The sequence below is a fragment of the Eschrichtius robustus genome, chromosome 21 (assembly GCF_028021215.1).
Source record: "Eschrichtius robustus isolate mEscRob2 chromosome 21, mEscRob2.pri, whole genome shotgun sequence".
Lineage (NCBI taxonomy): Eukaryota > Metazoa > Chordata > Mammalia > Artiodactyla > Eschrichtiidae > Eschrichtius > Eschrichtius robustus.
Window position 1 is genome coordinate 32,608,133 of NC_090844.1, and position 23,718 is coordinate 32,631,850.

Sequence of the window (23,718 nt, forward strand, 5' to 3'; positions counted from 1 at the left end):
TACTACAAACATAGAGATTATTTTGGAAATACATAGTCTTCTTAATCAAGTGAAGCTCCTTTGCCACAGAAGAGTAGTAAGATAGTAAGACTAAATGCTTCCCAGGAAGAGCCTTACAGCTGCTTTAGCAACAAGTTGCCAGGAAGTTTAGCTTTCTGGGTAAGCGTAAAGTGAATTTAAATCTGGTACGAGGTAAAGAGCTGCTCTCTGGTTCACGTGGAAACCTCTGATCATTGAAGTGGGACCTCTCCTCCGAAGCAACAGCCTGCACAGGGCACAGTGTTCAGCCGTAAAGGAGTTATATCTTATTTTAGTGTTACCCTGTCCTGGTGGTAAATGGTTATTTCCAGAATATAATTTTAAAAAGAAACCCTCAGGCCAGATTCAGTGCGTTGGGAAGGCAGGGTAAAACTAATCTCTTAATGGTTTTTGTTTATTTGGTTTTTGGTATTTATATACTTTGTTTGGTCTTATTGGCAGCGTTGGAAGAAGCTGCAAAACGTTTCCAGGAATTGAAAGCGCAAAGAGAAAGTAAAGAAGCACTAGAGATTGAAAAAAACTCAAGGAAACCCCCTCCTTACAAACACATCAAAGTGAGTCTTTACCCGTGAAAACATTGCTCTTTGGCAGACAAGATGAAATGCACTGCTCTCTTAGTAGTTAGAAGGCCCTTGTTGTCTCATAAAAACTTTTGCTGATTACCACCCAGTCTTCTGCAGAACAACCTGAGAGCTTCTGTTGGAGTATCAGCCGGGAGCCCAGGTTGCTGCCCTGGGATGATGGGGGCTCTGATGAGCTGCTCATACTGAGGAGCGACACGTTTGACGGGAAACCCCGTTCTTGCTCCATCCGCTTGTCGTGTAACCAAATAAGAATATAGGGATTTAGCCCCTTTCTTCCAGACAGCCCACAGTTATTTTCAGTTATGAAATTGTCATCAACTGGTAGAAGGAGAAATACACAGGATAAATAAGTGAGAACTCACATCAGGTTTTGATATTTTTGTCAACTAAGGAGAGACAGCTATTAATCTTAGCTTATTCATGGGGAAATTATGATCAAGATAAAGAGCCTTTCTCAGGGTCACACCACAAGGCAGTAGCAGAGCCAAGAGGGCCTGGGTGTTTACCGACGTCCTGTTCAAATTCCTCCCTCCCGTTTGTGATTTTGTTGTCCAGGCTAACAAAGTAATAGGAAAGGTGCAGATCCAGGTTGCAGACCTGTCAGAGATTCCCCGCTGTAACTGCAAGCCGGCTGACGAGAACCCGTGTGGCTTGGAGTCCGAGTGCCTGAACAGAATGCTGCAGTATGAGTGTCACCCGCAGGTGTGCCCGGCGGGGGAGCGCTGCCAGAACCAGTGCTTCACCAAGAGGCTCTACCCGGATGCAGAAATCATCAAGACGGAGCGGAGAGGCTGGGGCCTCAGGACCAAAAGGAGCATTAAGAAGGTAGCATGGGATGGTGCCAGTGGCGGAACAGACCAGGACCTATGCCTCTTAGAAATGCTTCAATAAGGGTTAAATACATGGGGATTTATTCCAAAATTTTGAAACTTCCGAAGTTGAGAGTTTGGCACTTCTTGAGCAAAGAAGGAGCAGTAAGAAGAGGTAGTAATAAAATACACACAACACACCATTGTAAAGCAATTATACTCCAATAAAGATGTTAAAAATTTTTTTTAAATTAAAAACAATAAAATACACATAACCTTTGGGTTTCCTATGATCAGTCATAAAAAGGAGAAGGGACACCGGTAATTCTATTTGAAATAATTTTTACTTGTTAAGCAAACTAGATTTAAAATTTGTAAAGGAAAAAGTAAAGTTAAGGACGTACTGAGACAGAAACTAGCAACCCCAGGACTTTGCTCCAACATCATAATTCATTAGCCATGAAGCCCTGGTCAAGTCACTTAACCTCGCTGAGCCCCAGTTTCTTCATCTCTAAAATGGACATAATTCCTGCTCTACATGTTTAAGAGTTGTTGCTAGTCTCAAACTAGATCTTATATACAGAAGCAACTGGAAAAAGTTGAGATCTTTGATACTTATAAGTTATCTTCATTCTTATACTTTGAAGCAATTTTTCAAAGCAGTCTCTTTGTTTAACATAAGAAATACATGCCCATTGTAGAATATATTTTAATGCAAATAGCTCAAAGAAAATGGAAAATCACCAGTAAATTCTGCTATTCAGACAGTGGCTCTCAACCTTTAGATATCCTGAGAATCTTCCGGGTTCCTTGTTAAAACAGTGCCACCTGAAATATTGGTGACAGGCCTGAACAATCTGTTTTAAAACAAGTCCCCACCTCCACCCTTCCCCCCCACCTGCCAACGTATAGAACTTGGAGCCGTGTTTAGTGAGAGAAGATGGGCCTAGTGGGAGTTTAAAATTATTCTTGGCATTTTTCTGCCTTTTAAAAAATCATCTTTGTAATGAAGAAATACCATATAATGTAGTAAAGAAAATCAAACAATACAAAAAAAAGATAATAAAGCGTGAAATTCCTCCTTCACCCTCAATTCCTGGTCTCCTCACCAGAGAGGACCATTGTCCATAGGTTGGTATGTAGCCTTTTAGAACTTTTTCTATGCAATTATACACATAAACACATATACAAATACATATGCATATATTCTGTATTTGTAGGGTTTTTTAAACATAAATATAATCATATATATTATTCTTTTTTCCCACTTAATGTATCAGAAAATTATTTTTATGGCAGTAATACAGATTTCACCTCATTGTTTTTCATAGTCTCATTGTATTCCATAGTAAAATGTACCATCATTTACATAGCCTGTTTTCCAATAAATATATATGTGTGTGTATGTGTGTGTGTGTATGCACATATACACACATTTTTTAATTCTGTTGATCATCTGTCATCTATTTCTGTAGGTTAGATTGCTTGGGTGAAACTCATTCATTCAGCGCATGTTTGTTCAGCTGCTTCCCTGTGCCTGGTACTGTTCTAGGCACTTGGAAGACAGCAGTGAGCAGGACACCTTTGTGAGTGCACCAGGGACAGATGATAGACGTATGACGCTACTTACCACCAAATGCCACCAAGAGAAATAAAGCTGTCAGAGAGGGTAGGGGTGCCAGGGACTGGGTTCAGGAAGGTCTGACCCGAACGTGTGAGCGGGGAGGGCGTGCAGGTGCACGTGGACGAGCAGGCCGGAGTGAAGGCCCTCCTGCGCCGGGACTGCAGGGAGCTGGAGAGCGAGCCGAGGAGGGCCGGGGGGTGGGCGGCTGGCAAGGCAGAGGGGCAGCGGGACCAGGTCGTGCGGGGCCTCATCGGCCTCGGGACAGGGACTTCTGGCGGAATTTAGTAGGGAGGGCATCCGTCTGCCTCGATGTGTTCATTTTCTGTTGCTGCTTAACAGGATGACCACAAACCTGGCAACTTACAGCATAACACACAGTGTACTATCCCACAGATCCTATAGGTCAGTGCGTAGCTGGGTCCTCTACGTAGGGGCTCACCAGGTTGCAGTCAAGGCACTGACCTGGCTGGATTCTCATTCTTGTGCCTCAACTAGGGAAGGATCCAGCTTCCCGGCTTGCACGGCTGCTGGCACAATGCTGTTCTTCACAGCGCTAGGTCTGAGAGCCTCAGGTGTTTTTGGTTTGGGTTTGTTGTTATTGTTTTGCTGCTCTTGGCTTCTAGAGGCTGCCCGCGGTTCCCTGCCAGATGGGGTTCCCCAACATGGCTGTTTGCTTCCTTACAACCAACGAGGGAGAGAGACGCCCCAGCAGGATAGATGCTGAAGTCCTAATGCAACAAACTCACGTAATCACATCCTGTCACTTGGGCCACATTCTGTTGCTTAGAAGCAAGTCACAGGTCCTGCTCTCTCCAGGGGAGGGGATTACACAACGGCGTGAGCACCAGCAGGCAGGGGTCATGGGGGCCACCTTAAGAGTCTGGGCTTCAGAAGAATAACTTGGGCTGTACTCTGGGGAATTTATGATAATGGAGAGAGAGCAATAAAAAGGAGACCATTACAGTCCCGGAGAGAGATGCTGGTGGCCTGGACTAACCAGGGTTGTAGTTGAGTAGGAAGGAAGTGGTTGGATTTCTGACATTTTAAAGGTAGAGCCAACAGGATTTGCCAATGCATTGGGTATGTGGATTGGGTCGCTTGGTCAAAGGCCATCTGCGTTTAGTATGGCATTATATAATGCACATGTTTTGATATTACTTTAATGCCCTGCATATCACTTGCAAATTTTTGTTTATGATTTCAGGGGAGTTTGGGGAGCCATCCTGAAATCTATCCAGTTTAATACCATGTTAACATCTTTTAATAGTGGTTACATTTATTCTAAACCATATTCTAAGTTACTAAGTTAATGATATAATTAAGAGAAAAGAAAATACGATCAGGATTATTCTGCACTTTAGCACTTGAGGAATTGCTAATGTTAAGACAATTGGTGTTTTACAGAATAGCTAGAAATATACAGTCACTGAACAGCATAATCATAAAGACTTTGTAGCAACATGGAGAAGGTTTGGGTATACTTAGGGGACAGAAGCCAAATAGCAAATTGAATGTACACAGTCAGTCCCCTTCTTTTTACACATAACAATTCCTAAAAACGTGTGCCAGAGTTAAACAAGGGACTTCCTGTTATGATGTGGTTTCTTTCTTAGAAATTAAAAAAATTACATTTACTGAATTAAACCCTGTCTTTTTGCCATTGCCTTTAAGGACAGATTTCTAGCATTTTTAAAGTTTTTTTTTTTTTTGTCTTTTTGGCCACACTGCACGGCTTGCTGGATCTTAGTTCCCCAACGAGGGGTTGAACCTGGGCCCTCAGCAGTGAAAGTGTGGCGTCCTAACCACAGGACCACCAGGGAATTCCCTAAAAGTTCTTTATTTTGTTATTTTTATCCATAATTGAATTCACAGTTAATGGTTTTAAGTCCAGTGAGCAACTCTTTGAGGCTAAAGATTTGTCACTTTTTGGATGCCTAAAATATTTCTTTTACAAAATAGCTAGAGACATTTATTCACAACGGTATCAAGTTTACGAGACTTGCATGCCTCATGTTTGATATCAGCACTTTCACCTTTCTGTATTCACCAATTTTCATAGCATAGTAAATATAAACTATAATAAATGGTTTTTAGGCCTTTAAAGCCACAGAACCCTTTCTTCAAATGAAACCTTAACTTGAATCCCAATTTGTAAAAAAAAAAAAAATGAAGCAGAGCTGATTTGGTTTAAATTCTGCTCTATAGGTTTTCATTAAAGGAAACTTGCCATAGAATAAAGTAACACTAGGTGGCAGTGCAGCCAAGATGGCAATGAAATCTTCTACCTGGTGAGGGCGGTGATACCATACAAAGGTGCAGAATGTTTTCAGCGGCCGGGGTCCAAGTCCAAACTGGGTGTAGGAAAAGCCCGCTCCGGGCCGACAGTGCGTAGTACGTGAACGTGCAGAGCGGTCCTGTCGTGGCGTCGCAGTTAGAGATGAAGCGCGGTTCTTTTCTAACTCTTTGTCAGAGCTTGTACTGGCAGTTAAAATGGGGGAGAGAAGAAGCCTGAGGTGCACTCGTGTGGTGACCAGGCCCAGCTGAAACGAGCGTGTGGCCGCCTGAAGCAGACGGGGCTCCTCGCCCATCTCACCAACGGCCGGCTGGCTGCCCAGGGAAAGGCTGACCCGCAGGCGCCCTTCTCTTATACAGAAATCACCATCTTGTCTTTTTATCAGTAGAGAAAGGACATTGGCTTATGCTCTTAATGATTCATCAAAATCAGAAAATGTAATATAGTACTCTTGAGATGGCTGGTACTCTCAGATCTGTGATACTGAGAGCTCTGAGAACGGCTAGTGAGAATGTGTGTCGGGCCCGGGGGAGGAACACAAGTCTGCTGAAACAATAAGCAAATACATTTTCATTTACTTCCTAAGACATTTCTTTGCCTCAAAAATGTATTGGTCCCCCCCCCCCCAAAAAAAAAAAATGTATTGGTAACACCAGTAAATCCTGTAGCTAATGCTGTTGTCCTAGACTGAATCAGCCACGCTTTTGAGGTAAAAGGGTTAATGTTTATGCATTTGTAAACGTGAAAGGTTGAATGTACTGTGTTTACACTTACTTAAAAAGGAGCTTATCGCTACACACCTGTTAGAACAGCAAAGTGAGAAGTAGGGACTATAGCACATGCTGGTGAGGACGTGGGGAAACTGCATCTCTCATACCTGGGGCGCGCAGGGTGCGAATGCGCGGCGGTACAGCCACTCTGGGAAACAGTACGGCAGTTTCTTAAGAAATTAAACATGTGCTCACCATATGACCCAGCATGTATCCCAGAGAAGTGAAAACCTCTGTCTGCACAAACACTTCATCAGAATGCTCACAGCGGCTTTATTTGTAATAGCCAAAACTTGGAGACCATTCACACGTTCTCCAGTCGGTGACCGGTCACACAAACTGTGGTGCGTCCTTGCTGCGGCACAGCACTCAGCAGTGACAGAAGAATGAACTGTTAATACATACAACCTAGATGGATCTCAAGGGAATTAGGCTCAGTTTTTCGTTAAAAATCCAATCTCTAAAGGTTACGTACTGTGATTCCATTTATAGAACACTCTCAAAATGACGGAACTATGGAGTTGGACAGGGTCCTAATGTTCTTTGCACAGGGAACTATATCCAATATCCGGTGATAAGCCATAATGGAAAAGGATATAAAAAAGAATATGTATATGTATAACTGAATCACTTTGCTGTACAGCAGAAATTAACACAACATTGTAAATCAACTATACTTCAATAAAATAAATTTTTAGAAGAACTATAGAGTTGGAGAACAGATTAGGGATGGAGGATGGGTGTGGTTATGAAGGAGAAGCACCAGGCATCTGTGCTGACGGGACAGTTCTGTATCTTGCTTGTGGTGGTGGTTACCTGACTCTACACCTGGTAGAATCCCATAGAACTACACACATGCACACATAACACACACAAATGAGTGCCTGTGAAATCGGCGAAATATGAATAAGGCTTGTAGATTGTACCAATGTCAATTTTCTGGTTTTATTTTGTACTATAGTTGTATTTCCAGGAATGTTTTTGGTTAATTCTCGGATTATACATGTGATGTTAAGGAATGCTTTCTAATAGGATACACTGATTGTACATTTATATATTGCGTGCTCCTCTGCAGGGTGAATTTGTAAATGAATATGTTGGCGAATTAATTGATGAGGAAGAATGCAGATTGCGAATCAAGCGAGCCCACGAGAACAGTGTAACTAATTTTTATATGTTAACTGTTACCAAGGTAAAATTGCTTTTTTTTTTGGTAAGAAAAAAGGATTTTTTGGTTTAGTTTGGTGGTCTTAGGTTAAACTCAGTTTCCTTCCTCTCATTTGGTTTTTCTCAAGCAAATTATAATGGTTTGCAGTAGCCAGTGTGTGTCCCGCTATAATATGCTCGTTATACCAGAGTACAAAAGTGAATGATTACTGGTGCCTTGCACAGGTCATGTGAGACGCGCTGTGAATGAGAAGATGACCAGGAACAGGGTTGACACATCTGGATTTGAGTCCCAGCTCTTAGTCACTGAAAGACCTGGCCCTCAGTTTCTTTATCTCCAAGGGAGAGAATCAGCTCTGTAATTCTAAGTTATAAACCACCAGTAAAGTTCTGCTTTAGCAAAAATCCTAACTGTAAATTATTCTGTATATTTAAATTTTTTTTATGAGTTAGGAAAAATGAATGCTGTCAAAAGAAAAATGACAGTAAAACTTCTGGTTTAATACATGTAACTGTGAGTGCTGTTTGATGCACATTACAGCAAAACTATTTCATTTAATTTCTTCAACAGTCCTCTGGAGTATAACCTTTAAAAATTGTGACTCACTATATTGTACATCTGTAACTTATATTGTACACCAATAACTATACTTCAATAAAACTATACTTCAATAAAAGATTTTTTTAAAAAAAACAGTCCTCTGATTTACAGAGGACAAGAAACTGAGATCCAGCCGTAAGTGATTTGTTGGATATCTTGTTACAGTTTAATGACGAGCCAAGACTAGTACCCATGTTTCCTATGTTCCAGGCTGTCTCTAAAACTGAGTCAGAATAGCCTTACAAGAACCAGAAATCATTTAAAAGAAGTACTATTTTAACTGAAATGTCATTGTTTGAAAGTTTTACCACCTTCATGAACATATACTTTATAAACATAAAATGCCATTTATTTGTGACTGCTGATTGGCCCCTTAAATCCTAGCCTCACTGCCGGTGACCCCTCCAGCCATCTGGGAGGCTCCATCTTCTAGAGCTTTCCCAGACTATCAGAGTTTAAATTCAGGGAGCCAAAATGTTGAGCTTTTTATGGTATTTTGAACTTTTGTGTAAGTAAAAATAGACTATGAAGATTATATCCCAAACTCTAGCCCTTCCATCAGTCAGATCTCCAAGTCTTCATTGAGAGAAGTTTCTTGTTTTTCCTTCCTCCCTCTTTATGGCCTAAGCTCTCATCCATCTACCCCGCTACAAGTTTTGCTTCTTGCTTAGAGCAGGAAAGGAAGGCTGACAGCAACACACCATGGTTCCCGTCTCAGGTAGCATCCGAACTGAGAGCCCTCTACTCAGAAAATACCTTTCATTAAGCCCATGGCCAGCTGATCTAAGTCACATTATTCTGTGGTGTGTTTGTTTCTAGAAACAAACTTTAAAAGAAACTAAACTCCACTTTATCTTACTTGCTTTTGACTTGGTCATCATGTAAAGTAGAGAACTTAGTCAGTTGTGCCGCGAGCACATTTTCGGAGCTGTCGGTCGTCAGACCTCAGCTGCTGGCAAACAGTGCTGCCTCGTGGCTCTCGCCTGAGTTGGATGTTTCTCAGACACGCTTATGCTCAGTTTCATGTCAAAGGAACTTTTCCTTTCTTTTCTTTCTGAAGGACCGTATCATTGACGCTGGCCCGAAGGGAAATTATTCTCGCTTTATGAACCACAGTTGTAATCCAAACTGTGAAACACAAAAGTGGACGGTGAATGGAGATGTTCGAGTTGGCCTTTTTGCTCTTTGTGACATTCCTGCAGGTAAAAGGGACTGCCCCCTCCCCGGGAAGCAAGTATGTCTTTGAGGGCAGGACATTCTGACACTCAAGTGTCAGACAAGTTTTGACACTCAAGTATTTATTCAAATAAGATAAAGAGCTGTATTTAGAATTGTTACCTGCCCGTAGGAAGTAAACATCTACATCCTGCAAAAGGGAGCTTAGTAAGAGAGGGTATCACAGAATTCTGTGTCTATGATCCTGCTGAATTAGTTCTCCAAATTATTGCTGTCTGTATAATGTAACCAAATGTTTAAGCTTTTGTTTCCTTTTTTTCTTTAATATTAAAGAAAATATTAACCAGTTGTTACCATCAACTGGTTTCTTCATTTGTTTGTGGGGGGTTTTTTGTTTTGTATTTTAGTTTGAAAAATCAGTCTGTTTCAAATTAGACATAAAACGCTCCTCAAAGCAGAGTTACTGCTTTCACTTTTCCTTACCCATCCAGCATCAATAACAGCAAGACTTAATTTCTCGTTTGTTAAGTCTGTAGAAAAGTGGGTGGGAAGAGAAATGCTGGAGCTAAAAGGGATGTAAACTGTGTTTCTAGCACTCGCTGTGGATTGCTGAGGTCCAGCTAAAGAAAGCTTGAACTGGGAATTCCCTGGCGGTCCAGTGGTTAGGACTCGGTGCTTTCACTGCGGGGGCCCAGGTTCGGTCCCTGGTTGGGGAGCTAAGATCCTGCAGCCGAGCGGTGTGGCCAAAAAAACAAAACAAAACAAAACTTTAAAATGCTAGAAATCTGTCCTTAAAGGCGACGGCAAAAAGACAGGGTTAAATTCGGTACTTAATATAATTTTTTTAATTTCTGAGAAAGAAACCACTTCATAACAGGAAGTCCCTTGTTTAACTCTGGCACACGTTCTTAGGAATCTGTTACGTGTAAAAAGCAGGGGACTGACTGTGTACATTCAATTTGCTATTTGCTGCATGGTGTGGCCAAATTTAAAAAAAAAAAAAAAGAAGAAGAAAGCAAGCAAGCTTCGACCTCCTAGTTTGAATCCCTGGGTCTTTGGTGTATGTAGTAAATGTGCATTTTGAAGTCTTTTCTGATCATAATGTGAGGCATTAATTACTGGAAATGGTATGGCTGTGACAGTTCCACGGTCATCTTTGTCTTTGTCTTGTCTTTGTTTATTTAGAAACTAGTGTAAATTAGTTTTAGAAAAGAGAGCTAAACTAGAACCCATTTTTCTTGAGCACAGATTTCAGATTCTTGGTCTCTGTCACATGGTCTTTGACCACTTCAGTGAAAAGAATATGATGGCCTTTGTAGAATATTTATTTTTGCTTTAATCATTGGTGGATGGGATGTTTTCCTCTAGTTTTTTGTTTTGTTTTTTTTTGTTTGTTTTTTTCCTTTTTCCCATCACTGTCTTCAGTGTGGAACACGGAGGATGGAAGGGTCTTCATGTCAGAATTGTGTCTCTTTTTTCGTTGTGAGGGTGTGTCTTTGACAGCATTTCTCTCCCCCACGACTTGAGTCTGAATACTTCTCTCTCTTGTGTCCTAGGGATGGAGCTAACATTTAATTACAACCTGGACTGTCTGGGCAACGGCCGGACGGAGTGCCACTGCGGGGCGGATAACTGCAGTGGTTTCCTCGGCGTGCGGCCAAAGGTCAGTGGCTGCAGGGGGCGCCCCTGGGGCTGGGAAGGGGCTGCTGAAGAAGCTTGTTTGGGGCTGTCTCAGGAGGTGCTGGCCGGGGGGATGTGGTTTCGTTTGCAGGCCAGCAGTTGCGTTTACCCAGAGTTTAGACTCCGACCTCCCACTAGAGCATGTCTTAGTGAGAACTGTTAGGTTCCGAAAATGTCTGTGTTTCTGATTGAATTTGAAGTTAGCAAGATCTTTTTCAAAAACTTCAAAAAAAAAATTCACACTATCCTAACACACTTTAGTGTATCCGAATTATACACTTTAAATTGGTGAACTTTATGGTTTGTGAATGCCATCTCAGTTGTCTTTGCGATTAAAAAAAAAAAAAAAAAAAGACACCTATTCAAAAGTCAATGAAAAATGAATTATTTTTACTACAGTTCCGTGACAGGGTAAGCCCTCCTGGTGTTTTAGGTAACCGAACAACAGGTGAATTTAAATGAACGTGAGGTTGTAGGCTCTCCCTTTTACGTAAAGCTTCACGCACTGTGATCGTTAAAACCTGACCCCCTCTTTCCTGCCAGTCGGCATGTGCGTCCACAACTGAAGAAAAGGCAAAAAACGCTAAGCTGAAGCAGAAGAGACGAAAAGTCAAAACAGAGCCGAAGCAGCTGCACGAAGATCACTGCTTCCAGTGCGGGGACGGCGGCGAGCTGGTCATGTGCGACAGGAAGGACTGCCCCAAGGCCTACCACCTGCTCTGCCTCAACCTGCCCCAGCCGCCCTACGGTGAGCCCGGCCTGCCCGCCATGCCCGACTCAGATACGGGCGGTCCTGCCCCTGGGTGGAGCCGTGGGATAGGAGGCGTTGGAGAGAACAAGCAACAGTAGCAAGCAGAGGTTTTGCTAGTGAAAAATCTGTCTCAGTGCCGGTGGGGGGCGCCCGTGGGCCAGCAAGGACTGGTGTCTCACTGTCCGTTACCACAGGTGGTGGTTGGCTCCTAGTTGAGTTTGGGGCAGTAGCTTGCAGCCACACTGACAGGTGCACCCAGACCCCTGCTGGCTGAGGTTTGGAGTCATGGTCACCTGCGTTCAGTCCCCAGTCCGAGAGGAAGGTGGGAAGTGGGGTGTCTCGTGGGCGCTGGGGACGGGCACTCACTGGGCTCCTTCCCTCCTTCCCGCCCGCACTAGGAAAGTGGGAGTGCCCGTGGCATCAGTGCGATGAGTGCAGCGGCGCAGCTGTGTCCTTCTGTGAGTTCTGTCCACGTTCGTTTTGCGAAGATCACGAAAAGGGGGCTCTGGTGCCCTCCGCCCTGGAAGGCCGCCTCTGCTGCTCTGAACACGACCCTGTGTCTCCCGTGTCACCCGAATACTGGAGCAAGATTGAATGTAACTTGGAATCACAAGATCACGGAGAAGAAGTCAAAGAGTAAACGGGCAGCGATGTCCTTCTTGGTTTATTTAAACGAAGAAAGGAAAAGAAAAACGTAGAGAAGGCGTCAGTGCAAGAAGAGACCGCTGCAGCGCATGCAGCCTCGGCCATCAGCGCTGCCTTATTAAAGTGAAGGTGGGGAGCCAGGCCGTGCAAGCAGAAGCCGGTTCGTGGGATCTGGGTTTTCGGTTTCGCTCTGTCAGTCTGGGGATTCTTTTGTGGAGGCTTAGATTCCCTTGGTCTTTTCTTGCCTTCTATTGTGCTTCAATGCCTTTGCAGCTGGCAAAAGAGATGTCTTCGCGTTTAAAATAAGAACAAAGAGAAAAGAAAAGTTTGTTAGCGAGGTAGATTTGAAGTCTAGGATGTGTTCCTTGGGTGTAAAAAGCAAAAGTAGCCATCGTTCCTTTATTTATTTTCATTTTTAAAATTTTGAGAAGTGTAGTTCAGATAGTCTAATCTGTGTGGCTGTGTCTGTGTGTGTGTGTGTGTGTCTGTTTTAAGTAGGAATTGCAGAAAGCCCTCTAGAAAAGGGTATGGTGGTCTTACATACCTCTTTCCTGAGCAGTAGGGAGGCTGGCTTCGCTTTCCCCTCCAGACGCCTCTCGTAGTCTTAGAGAAGGGCTCTGTGGGAGTATTGAATCTGGCCTCTTGAAATCAAAAGGCCTTAGTGAATATTACCTCTGTGGTCTTAAACTAGGTGGGCTTTCCGATACAACTTTACCTAGAGAGGTATATAATGTTGTTGTTGGTTTTTTGTTTTGGAGAAAAAAAGAAATCAATGCCCTCACTGAGTTTGAAACGTTCTCCACTTGATAATGGGTGTTTTTGATGAAGTGTGTCTCTGTGGATATGAATACAGAGTTAGAATGGTCATTCCTGTTGTCTTGACACACTGGTAAAGGCAGCTAAAGGGAGATGAAAGGCACAGACCAAAAGTTGGGTCAAATAAGCCCCATTTTCTATCCAATTTAATGTACACCCTGGTCTGACTTGGAGAGAATTATGGGCATTTTAATTTTCTGTCTCTGCTTTCCTCTCCCAAGCAAACATTCCCTTTGTCAGCTGACCACACTCAGTCACATGTCCTGGTGAAAACTACACACATGAATTTGAACTGTATTTGAATAGATCTTTTTGTTCAGTTACTAATTTGGGGGTGAAAGTGGTAGGGGGCATCCCCAAGTTATATGTAAACAGTTACCCAGTACTTAAACTCACCCCCGCTGAGGAAGGGGAAGCGCTTGTACTTCTACAGGGTAAATGAGAGCCACACAAACACACTTCATGGCAGGAAGCACTTAGGGAGAGCTCCACAGAAAGCACTGATAGCAAGAATGGTTGGAGCTCATAGACGCAAGTGAACCGGAATATCTGCCCACAGAACTCACTTGCTTTTAATGCTTAGGAATATGTATATTCCAGGATTCCCTGGATGAATTAATTAGTCCTGTCAGACACTGTTGTAACACTGTACTAAGTAGAAGCCTAGGTGTAGCTTGAATGAACGTCAACTTCTCTGTGAATTTTGACTGCTAACAATTGCCGGTACCCGGTAGCATTTGTTTTCCCTCAAGAAGTACCCAGTGACCTTATAAAGGCAGGGAAGACAGATGTTCCACAACATTCCTTCAGTTGTGCTGTGTGTTCCTTTTTCTTATCAATTTAGAATTCTTCTCTGGAAAAAAGGAGAAAAAAATCTGTTTTGTGCTTCTTTTTTTTTTTTTTTTCTTTGTATGTAAATGTGCAATTATACTGGATTTTTTCTTGTTAAAAAAAAAAAGAAAACAAACAAAAAACACTACAATTCCTTTACTTAAGCTCCTAAACTGCCATTTGCCTGATTCCAGCAAATAATTCTGAGGTAACTTATTGGGCCTCCAGTAATTCTGTTGATTAGATATGGTCCCAAAAGAAAGAGCAAGATAGAACATGCTATATGTATTACCAAATGCGACTGCTACAAGTCACATGAATTACAGCTCACCAAAACACTAAAGTTTGCTCTTGAGCAATTACCTAGTTTGATGTCCTTTTAAAAAATAATTTAAGAAAATCTAGGTTTTATCATACTAAAACTTTATTTTATATATGTATATGATAAATGTTTGCTTTTTTAAACTTACTAACATGAAGGATTTCCTTTAATATTTGAAATGCACCTCGTGTTGAAACGGTATCCAACATGGAATCTTATCTCCTTGCTTTGTTTTGGACTTAGTGCTATTTCATATCTGGTGACTTTTATATGGTAAGCCAGGGTATATCCTGTATACTACAAATACCTTAGGTTTAAGTATTTTTATGCAGCTTCTTCATCGTGTCACATTTTGTTTGTGTGTCTGTAGCAGAGCTCTGCTGAGGTTTTTTAATTTGCGGGGGGGGGGGGGTGGGGGGTTGGCTAATGGGGTTGTTCTGCCATTTCAGAAATCAGGGCGGAAAACACCATCGCTGACCGCAGCCGTGGGGTCTTTGTCCGCGCGTGTCCTTTACGGTCTGGAACGTGCTTTTAGTCCTGGCAGTGCCAGGGAGCTCTCCTCACACCTCGTACTGTCGCCTGGTTTGTGTATTTTAAAGGTGCAGGCTGTGGAAGCAGAAAAAGAATAAGTTGTGCTTTATATGTGCATAGTATCCATGCAGGGTGCTTGTGTGTGCTTCACCAATGAAATTTTGCAAAAGACATGTTGCTCACTGGTAGCTGGAAGTTGTTATTTGTTAACTTTTAAATCTGTCTGTGGTCAGAGCGTAAATGGTTGGTTTTTAATTCTTGTCCGAAAATGAAATAGCTTAAAAAGCAGCATGGGATAACGGTGGTATTTTTTTTAACCTTATGTTGGCTCTTTGGTGGAAGAAGCGAATGTAAGATTTTTGATAATCAGCATAAATCTTCAGAAATCGGGTCTGTAACAGCTAGAGGTGAAACCCTGGGGGCCTTCCAGGCCCTGCGCGGGAGGGGGTGTGAGGAGTCGGGAGCTGCCTGTCCTGTCGCCGACTGGGAAGGGACGGGTGGACGGCCCTGCGTTCCCGGCAGGCGGAAGCAGCTGGAGGAAGTGAGTCACTTCTTGAAGATCTAATCAGGGCTGGAGTTAGGAGTGAGGTGGGTTTTATTTTCATTTTTCTTTTAACAAGTTCCCACCCTATCCTAATTCTCAGAAATGCTCTGGCCTAAGCTATAAAATAGGCTGACTTTTAGAATCATTGAAACTTGGAGATGTCTGTGTGTTCAAATCAGGAACACATCTAAAAACTAAAAAAAAAAAAAAAAAAAAAAGGGGGTGGGGGGTGGGCAGGGGGAAGGCTGCTCCCAGCTCCCAGCTGCCATTTCCCCAGAGTATTCGGAGGCACGCCTGTGAATAACGCTGGGAAACTCACAACATCGAGATGATCGCGGAAAGGACTCAGACAGGGCGGCTGTTGGACACCTTCTTTCCTGACTCAGGAAGTAGAGTTTCCCTTCAGAGTAGCTCACTGCATGGTGTGTCCCAGTCAGGGTCCAACCCAGATCTGCGGTTCGGAAACAGATGGGCCAGCTGTGTGGAGCGCAGTCTCTGGACTCCAGGGATTTGTTGCTTGTCTTTCATTTCATTTTAAAACAGAAAGCTCTTCTTTAGCGTTCACCTTAAAGTCAAGGTACCGCCGCATGCCATGTCCCACTAGGATAAGAGAACAAGTTACCGTGGCGTCTTGACAGCTTGGGAAGCTCGCGCTTGATGTCCTTCTACGTTGGGAAGTTGCTTGTGCTGGGCAGTGCAAATTAGACTTGAATTACTTCTTAAAAGGCTGATGTGTACAGCCCCCCCTCATTGTCCGAGCTGCTGCAGACATGAAGTGATCATTTGGAACAACTTCCTCTGGCCTCGGGCCACCTAGAATTGGTCTCTGGTTATTTGTAAACAAACAGTAGAACTCGCTTCCCTTTCCAGATAGGCTCGGAAATAGATATAATTAGACAGCTTTGCCCTATATTGACAAATACGAAGAGTGGGGAATTTGTATATACTGAAATCTACCGACATTTATCCGGGGTGGGGTACAGGGAGAAAGGGGGGTTACAGTAGGGTAAGGGAGGGGGTGATAGTGTTTACCACAGGTACGAAGTAGCCACTTTAACATTGAGACCTCTGCCTCATTGAATTCAGGTTTTTTAAGTACTTGAAACTCCTCAGATTCTCCTTATTTTACAGTTATTTTAAAATTTATGAAGTAGAAAGCATTGTTTTGTATACTGTTTTGTCTCTTACCCTCTTGAACTTGGATTAAAGGCGAAGTTCTGCAGACGGAAGTGTCCACAGTAGTTCTCTCAGATTCAGTGCACACATTCGGGGAAGAGACTCCTGCATGAAATACCAGCAGCATTTATACGAGTACTTCATATGTATGTTCTCTGTTTTGTTATTTTGTCAACCCTATCCCCAAGCACCTCTTCTTTCCTTTGAATATATGCCTGCGTAGGGAAAAAAACAAAAACGTGCACTTATGTTACACTCCTGAAATGCTGGGTGTAACCTGTGTTTCAAACCCATTTCCGTTCTTTTCAGTCCATTGCTTAAGTGACAAGTTCAGGTGCATGTGGCACATATGTACGAAGGAGGAAGAGAATTACCTGTCCTTCGGTGGCATCCCAGAGTCATTAATGTGTAAGAAAAAGGGAAAAGATGAAGAGTTACCAAAGTCATTCATTCAGTCCTTCGTTTTCTTATGTGACATCACTGCACCTGTTAGTTGGCAAGAAAGCACCCTCGGGTTTCCCTTCCCCACCTGCCACAGACTTCCGATGTGTGCGAATGCCTCTCGGTGTCCATCAGATGACCTAAATGAGGGATTCAAACGGTATTCTTGTCAGTTTAGAAGTGGACTGGATAAAATTTACTTTTACTTTGTTGTCACTAATATTGCTCTTTATCTCATTCGTGCTGTCACATGCCCTGTGTTAAAAAAAAAAAAAAAAGAAAATCATGTTGCCACTGATAACCAAGATGCTAAATGATGACTACAACTGGTTCTTTTTATAGACAAGGGTGTGTGCATAATTGGAATTGATAGGAGAAATTCATTTGTATCCACTCGTGATATTGCACAACAACAAACACAGATACCTACAGGTTCTGCTCTCATTTCCTTGTGATCTTTATGATAACTGCCTTTGTAGATTGGTTATTTCTGTACTTCGTTTATCTGTAATAAACTTCGTAGGTCCTGTGACCTGTTATTTTTTGCCTAAATCCCTTGGGACTTGCGTCTTTAATAAGAAAGCATCGATATTCACTAAGTCAGTCTCTTTTGAGTTTCTGTGACTTGGCTAGAAGCTCTTGACACTAAAGATTAGTGTTCATTTTCCCTGGGGGTATTCCACTAGGGCATTACTGTATAATGACTTGATGTTGCCGCATAGACTTCAAGATATATGAGATTTTGGGGATTTTGTTGATTGGCCTATGTTTTATTGCATAGTGTGAAACGTGTAAAGCTTGGTTAACCTGTATATAGATAGCTTATTGTTGACTAGTTAACGGTGTATTAGCATTGCCTGTAATATTTAAGCTGCTTACTACTGCGTGTGCTGGTAGGAACATATAATTTTTGTACATTATATTTACTGAGATGCTGCCTTTCTTATTTTACAAATACTTTGGAATTCAAATGTGTGTTTTGCTTCCGTGAGGATTAATTTGGAAAGGTTCTTAATGACATTCCACTGATTTCAGATTTTGCTTGAGGTTGACTTCAATAAATTGTCCCGTATGTTCCAAATTAAATATGTGGACTTGTTCGTTGCCCGTAATTTCTTGCTACCACTCAGTGGGCAAGAGGCCATCCTGGGCGGGGGGGGGACCAGCGCAGGGCCGAAAGACCCAGCGCGTCCATCGCGCCGGCGAGGCCCGCAATGCGGTCCTGCGGGAGCCCGGCACGTCTTCCCGCAGCACGCGCTGTGCTTCAGGGGACTTGGATCCGGAAACGAGAAGTCCGCGTGGTCCCCGGGAGGGAAGGCCCGGGCCTCGGTAAGGTACGCGACGTCGGGCGCGCGGACAGGCGGGGAACAGACAGTTGGGGCGACCCCTCACTTCCGTCCGTCGCTGTCTCAGGCGCTGGGGGCCGGCCCCGCCCCGCGCTCGGCCCCGCCCCGCGCTCGGCGCCGCCACGTCAGCCTTGAGCGCGCGCGCTGTGATGGGGAAGGAGGTGGCGGCGGAGGTGGGCGTGCGGCTCGCGCTGTTCGCGGCCAGGATTCCTGTAAGGACTTGCGCTCGGGCCCCCGGCCCCCGGCCCCCGGCCCCGCTCCCCAGCCCGGGGCCGGTAGGTCCTGCCGCCCGGCCGGGCTCCGCGCGCGCTTCCGGGAAGCCGCCGACGCGCCCGCACCTTTGTGTCCCCTTTAGGGTAACAGAGCTGCTCCCGCCCTTCCAGAGGCTCATCCAGCCCGAGGAGATGTGGCTCTACCGGAATCCGTACGTGGAAGCAGAGTATTTCGCCACCAAGCCGATGTTTGTGCGTGGAGAACCAGCCTTCCTTCTGACCGCACTTCTCACGGAGCCGAACGCTAGGGAGGGAGCGGGCAGGTCCCCCTGGCTCCGCCACGGAGCTGAAGACGAGCCTTCGCGTCGTAACGGTTAAGGGCCAGGTTGAGAGAGAAGTCCGTCCGCTTCAGCTCCAGGGACAGGGTCCGAGGGCGGCTGCTCAGGGCGGCCCGGGGCAACTGGTCATTGAGAGGAGGCACCGGTGACGGCGGCTCCCGCGGGAGCTCGGCGCCCAGCTAGCCGCAGGCAGACCCGGGACACCGCACTTGCGGGGGAGCCGGGAGGTCTGATAGGCCAGTTCTGTCATTTCACCCCTCTTGCTGTGGGAGCTCTTTTCCCAGCTAGCTGTGTGACGTTCTCGGGGCGGCCCTGTTTCCTTTCGTGTACTGAGCTCTGCCGTGTCCGGCGCAGGTCGTCGCCTTGCTGGCCCCGCTGGCCCCGGTCCTCCTGGCCAGGTGTCTGAAGAAGGCGGACGCAGCGGACAGCCGGCAGGCCTGCCTGGGTAAGCGCGGCCTCCCCAGCGCCGTAAGCAGGAGGCGGGGGCCCCCCACGGGGCTTGCGGCTGCGGTGGCGGGTGGGGGGGGGGGCCGAGCTCTGCGTTCCTCGGTGACTGTCTCCCGGGTGCCCCGCCTGCTACCCGTGAGACGTGCTCCACGTCCTGGGTGCACCTGCGTGCACCGGACTATTTGCAGCTCCGACGCGTCCTCAGGCCGGGTAGCGCGTTCTCCCTGTGCCACGGCGGAGTGGCCACCGGGGGCCGGGATTATTCTCACGCTCCGCTCCGGCTGGAGCCCGAGCGCTTCTCTGTCCCCGGAGACCGCGGCTGCGCCTAACGAGACAGGGACCCGGCCGCTCTTCCTGGGCAGACGCTACCAGCAGCTACTTCCGTTGCCTTCCAGCTGCCAGCCTGGCCCTGGCTCTGAACGGCGTCTTCACCAACACGGTCAAACTGATAGTGGGGAGGTGAGTGCCCAGCGCTGCCGCCCCCCACCCCCAGGAGAGCAGGCGCACGCAACTGCTGCCACATCTTCCCCGTGGCCTTTTCTCTTTATTGTCAGTCTGATCTTTCTTTTTTAAATTTATTTATTTATTTATGGCTGTGTTGGGTCTTCGTTTCTGTGCGCGGGCTTCTCACTATCGCGGCCTCTCTTGTTGCGGAGCACAGGCTCCAGACGCGCAGGCTCAGTAGTTGTGGCTCACGGGCCTAGTTGCTCCGCGGCATGTGGGATCTTCCCAGACCAGGGCTCGAACCCGTGTCCCCTGCATTGGCAGGCGGATTCTCAACCACTGCGCCACCAGGGAAGCCCTGGTTTTTCTCTTCTAACAAACACTCCCTCCCTTCTCTCTACCTCGGTCCCTCAGGTGACTCTCGGGCTCTTTTCTGCCCTGAACAGCATTTCCCACTGACACAGAGTAGGTGCCCTCCAGAGCACCCCCAGAAGCTGCAGCACGACTCACTCTTTGCCCTAAAAAGTAAAAAGTAACTATGTGCTGCGGTGGCTTTTTTTCCTTCCTGATTTCAATATTGACCCTGGAAATAAGGCTTTTCTCTTAGTGGTGACTATCCAATCCGGTTTCACTGTTTTGCCTGGGACACTATTTGACTGACAGTTAAGAAGGTATCTAACACAACCAAAAAATAACTTCCGGAGTTGTAAATGATCCACGTTCAGACCTTGCTTATTTCTTGCAGGCCACGCCCAGACTTCTTCTACCGTTGCTTCCCCGACGGGCAAGCCCATCGTGACTTGACGTGCACAGGAGATGAGGACGTGGTGAACGAGGGCCGCAAGAGCTTCCCCAGTGGACATTCTTCCTGTATGAATACCACGTGGACTCTACATCTATGCTTTTTTTTTGGATCATTGAATTTAACCTAGGAAGCTTGTGAGGATGGGAACATCTCACGCACTCTTGTTCTTGTATCTGGAAATTGGAGAGCCCCCTTCTTTAATAACAAGCTTGAACCTCGAATATTAAATGTTCGAGGACAGAGGAAGTAGTTTACCTTCATAAAATTTGAACATTTCATTATTACTGTATTGTTTATTTGCCTAAATCCTGCAATCTTGTTCCAGTCATGAAAATATTAACCTTTATTGAAGAGTTACTGTATGTCAGTCAGGTGCTTCCGAAAGCATTTTAGATTCGTGTCTCGTTTGATACCATAAAGAAAGAGCCCAATGAGATGGGTACTGTTATTTTTATGATTCCCGTTTATGCATCAGGAAACTAACGCATCAGGAAGTGAAGTCCCATCGCTAGGATTCCAAAACTATTCTCAGGGTAAATGTTACTCACTTTGGGAAACGGTCCTTTATGTATGTTCCCTTTTGTTTCCTTCTCCCTCATAACCGACGACGTAGATCGATGATCTACACCGAAAGTTACCAAAAGGGAGAAAAACATGTTCGTACCCGCTAGCCTCCTCTTTTTCTTTAAAAGACACATACTTAGAGGTTTTCCCTCTTCTAGTTGCATTTGCTGGTCTGGCCTTCGCGTCCTTCTACCTGGCAGGGAAGTTACACTGCTTCACACCACGAGGCCGAGGGAAATCCTGGAGGTTCTGTTCCTTTCTGTCACCCCTACTCTTTGCAGCTGTGATTGCACTGTCCCGCACCTGTGATTACAAGCATCACTGGCAAGGTAAGCAAGGCATCAGGCCATGGACGCCTCCACCGTTCTCCCATCGTTTCTCCCTAGCGCTCGGCACAGGAGACGCTCCCCGGGTGTCTGCTGAATGAACAGACAAGTGAGCAGAGGATGGCCTGCGTTCTGTACTGAGTATGCGTTTATCGCCACACAGAAAATGAAAAAGCACGCGGTTAGCTTTTAAACAGATTACCAAGGAGGAACATTCTGATTTTCCCATGACTTTGAAGCATCATAAGTTCAGAATAAACTCTATAAGAAATTTTTTACAACCAACCTCAAAGTTCAATTTACTTACACTGTCTTAAAAATCAAGTTCACTGTCGTTGAGATTTTTGTTCAGAAATGAAAGTAAAATTCAAGAAAACATAAAATTGTAATTAAACCAAAGAAATTTAGGTTGAATGACAGAGTAAAACATCCAAATTACAGAATATTTGCACAGAAAGCCCACAGTTCAAAAAAAAAAAAAGCTGACAGTATTGCCCAGAGGACCTTAGGAGCTCAGTTTTAAAGAATAAACTAAAATTTTTGCAAAGAGAGGCAACTCCTGAAGAGTTTATTCCTTCCTCTAGAACCCTTTAAATGTGAGAAGGAGTCGCTGATAGCATTAAGTGAACCTTCATTATTCTTCTCAATTAAAAATATTCAATGCAGTGAACTCAGAGAAAGCCTTGTTATAACTACCCAACTAAAGATGTGTTTTGATTTGGTGTTTAGAGAACAACCTGACAATGACAATCCCGCAACTGTACGATAAAATTAAGAAAACCCAAAAAACCGATAAGCCTGGAATTGAGGGGTTTTGCCGGCTAAACAAGTAGAGTAGCCTGGAGGGCCCAGCTCCCTCTGCCGGGTGGCACCACCGTGACTGAGGGGACGCCCGTCTCCTCTGCCGTCAGATGTCCTGGCTGGATCCGCCATCGGCCTGACGTTCGCCTACGTCTGCTACAGGCAGTACTACCCTCCCCTGACGGACGCCCAGTGCCACAGACCACTGCAGCGCGGCCCTGCTCTTCCCACCGCGCGAAAGCAGCCTGGCGACCCTCGTCATTTCGATGTTTAGACACTGGAGCTGCCTCCCTGGAAAACAGGTGAATCAGCCCCTCCTAACTAACTCACCACACCCAGGACAAGAATTTCTGACCTTTCACCTCCTGAGAGGTACAGGTGAGGACAGAAGCCCCCATGATCATGCAGTTTCCCTAGCTCACAGGGATTTATTGCGAGGAGTCAAGGTCCTTTTTAACTACTGTTTGCCACGCATTCCAGTAATGAGATCTTTCCATGGTCTTTCCAGCTTATGAATGTGACCCATCGGATTGGTATCCCAAGATCTACAGTGTTTTTACACTTAACTTCAGTACTGTTCTTGGAATGATTCTGTCACAAAGAAGCTTTCACCTTAGCCCCACTTTATCCTAGAAGCTAGCACTGATTATCAGAACTTAATTTCCATTTCCCATAGCTCAAAATCTTAAAATCTAGGGCATGAGCAATTAAATTATTTTAGTTCTGTTTACTTTCTCTGGTGGCAATTCCATCACGCCTTAAATAGGAAAATCTCCAATTCTGGCTTATTTACCACTGTGCATGTCTTATTCAAGTCCAGCTAAGTACTGCTGTCCATTTTGAATACTGTAAACATAAACGATTTGATAATTTGTTGAATTACTGAGTAAACACAATAATAAAAGAAACTGGTCAGGAGCGTGGATTCAGTACTCACTCTCTCCACCTTACTCTGTGTAACTGTGCTCACGAGCTGCTTTCCCTCCACTCAGGACTGAAGATCTGCCCAAATGCGCCAGCTGTGCCAAGCGGCCAAGGCAGGGCAGGGTAGTCAGAGACATGGCTGTCTGGAGGGCAGGTGAGTCTCCTCCCGCCCCGCCCTCACGGTAGGGTATAAGGGACCATGACGGGACGTCGGCGGAACTGATGGTGTAGGACCTATAACGGCCTTTCTCTGTGTTGTGATTATATTTTACTTGTTTTCTTTTTGTGATTATATTTTAAATATGACCTTGATTTGTGTATTTCTATAACATATTTTCAATATATCTTTTTCCTAATGGTGAACGTGGTTTTTTGTGCTTAAAGTTCCATTTGAGACCTGAAACATTTCCAAAGTTAGACACCAGATTCCCTATCGGACACAAGTGATTCCACTATCTATCTATAGCAGTGGCTGATGTCAGTAATACCAAAGGAGCATCTCAATATTTACCTTATAATCGCCGCACTTTAAATCAACAGTCAAGGGCAAAGAACCTGAATGTTAGTTCTTTGCCCAAAACTCTTTTTAAACTTGTTTTAGTAGTACACAAGGGGAAGAGAAATGGTTATTGTATTGACTCTCTTTACTTTATGATGGATGAGCCAGGTAAAAGTAGGCAACTGGTCAATATGGTTTTATTTCAGTATTTA

General features: G+C 44.8%; 2 protein-coding genes across 5 annotated transcripts in view; both read left to right on the plus strand.

The window, feature by feature from the left end:
• Nucleotides 1-14,489, plus strand: part of NSD3 (nuclear receptor binding SET domain protein 3) — a 103,940-nt gene extending 89,451 nt beyond the window's left edge. For 2 of the 3 annotated variants that reach the window (XM_068531897.1, XM_068531899.1), the window contains 7 exons: nt 481-593; nt 1,179-1,448; nt 7,195-7,311; nt 8,948-9,089; nt 10,620-10,726; nt 11,287-11,491; nt 11,893-14,489. In XM_068531897.1, coding sequence (XP_068387998.1) covers nt 481-593; nt 1,179-1,448; nt 7,195-7,311; nt 8,948-9,089; nt 10,620-10,726; nt 11,287-11,491; nt 11,893-12,134 — 1,196 coding nt within the window. In that variant the 3' untranslated portion in view covers nt 12,135-14,489. The remainder of the gene's footprint in view (nt 1-480; nt 594-1,178; nt 1,449-7,194; nt 7,312-8,947; nt 9,090-10,619; nt 10,727-11,286; nt 11,492-11,892) is intronic. The other variant, XM_068531898.1, reaches the window with a different exon arrangement.
• Nucleotides 14,490-18,247: 3,758 nt separating this feature from the next.
• PLPP5 (phospholipid phosphatase 5) lies at nt 18,248-23,370 on the plus strand. Of its 2 annotated transcripts, none has more exons than XM_068532261.1 (8): nt 18,248-18,358; nt 18,502-18,570; nt 19,051-19,141; nt 19,539-19,602; nt 20,333-20,457; nt 21,115-21,285; nt 22,194-22,385; nt 23,076-23,370. In XM_068532261.1, exons 1-7 carry the CDS (start codon nt 18,296-18,298, stop codon nt 22,355-22,357), a joined length of 747 nt encoding a protein of 248 aa, XP_068388362.1. In that variant the 5' UTR covers nt 18,248-18,295; the 3' UTR covers nt 22,358-22,385; nt 23,076-23,370. The 2 variants fall into 2 exon arrangements, with proteins under 2 accessions (XP_068388362.1, XP_068388363.1); XM_068532262.1 differs by having other exon boundaries at nt 18,271-18,358; nt 18,502-18,610.
• Nucleotides 23,371-23,718: the final 348 nt, after the last annotated feature.

Bases quoted from the DNA above. Each gene is read 5' to 3' on its own strand.
- PLPP5 (XM_068532261.1), top strand. From the start codon at position 18,296: ATGGGGAAGGAGGTGGCGGCGGAGGTGGGCGTGCGGCTCGCGCTGTTC. The intron at 18,359-18,501 runs GTAAGGACTTGC...TGTCCCCTTTAG, and splicing joins TGTTCGCGGCCAGGATTCCT to GGTAACAGAGCTGCTCCCGC. The intron at 19,603-20,332 runs GTGAGTGCCCAG...TATTTCTTGCAG, and splicing joins GTCAAACTGATAGTGGGGAG to GCCACGCCCAGACTTCTTCT.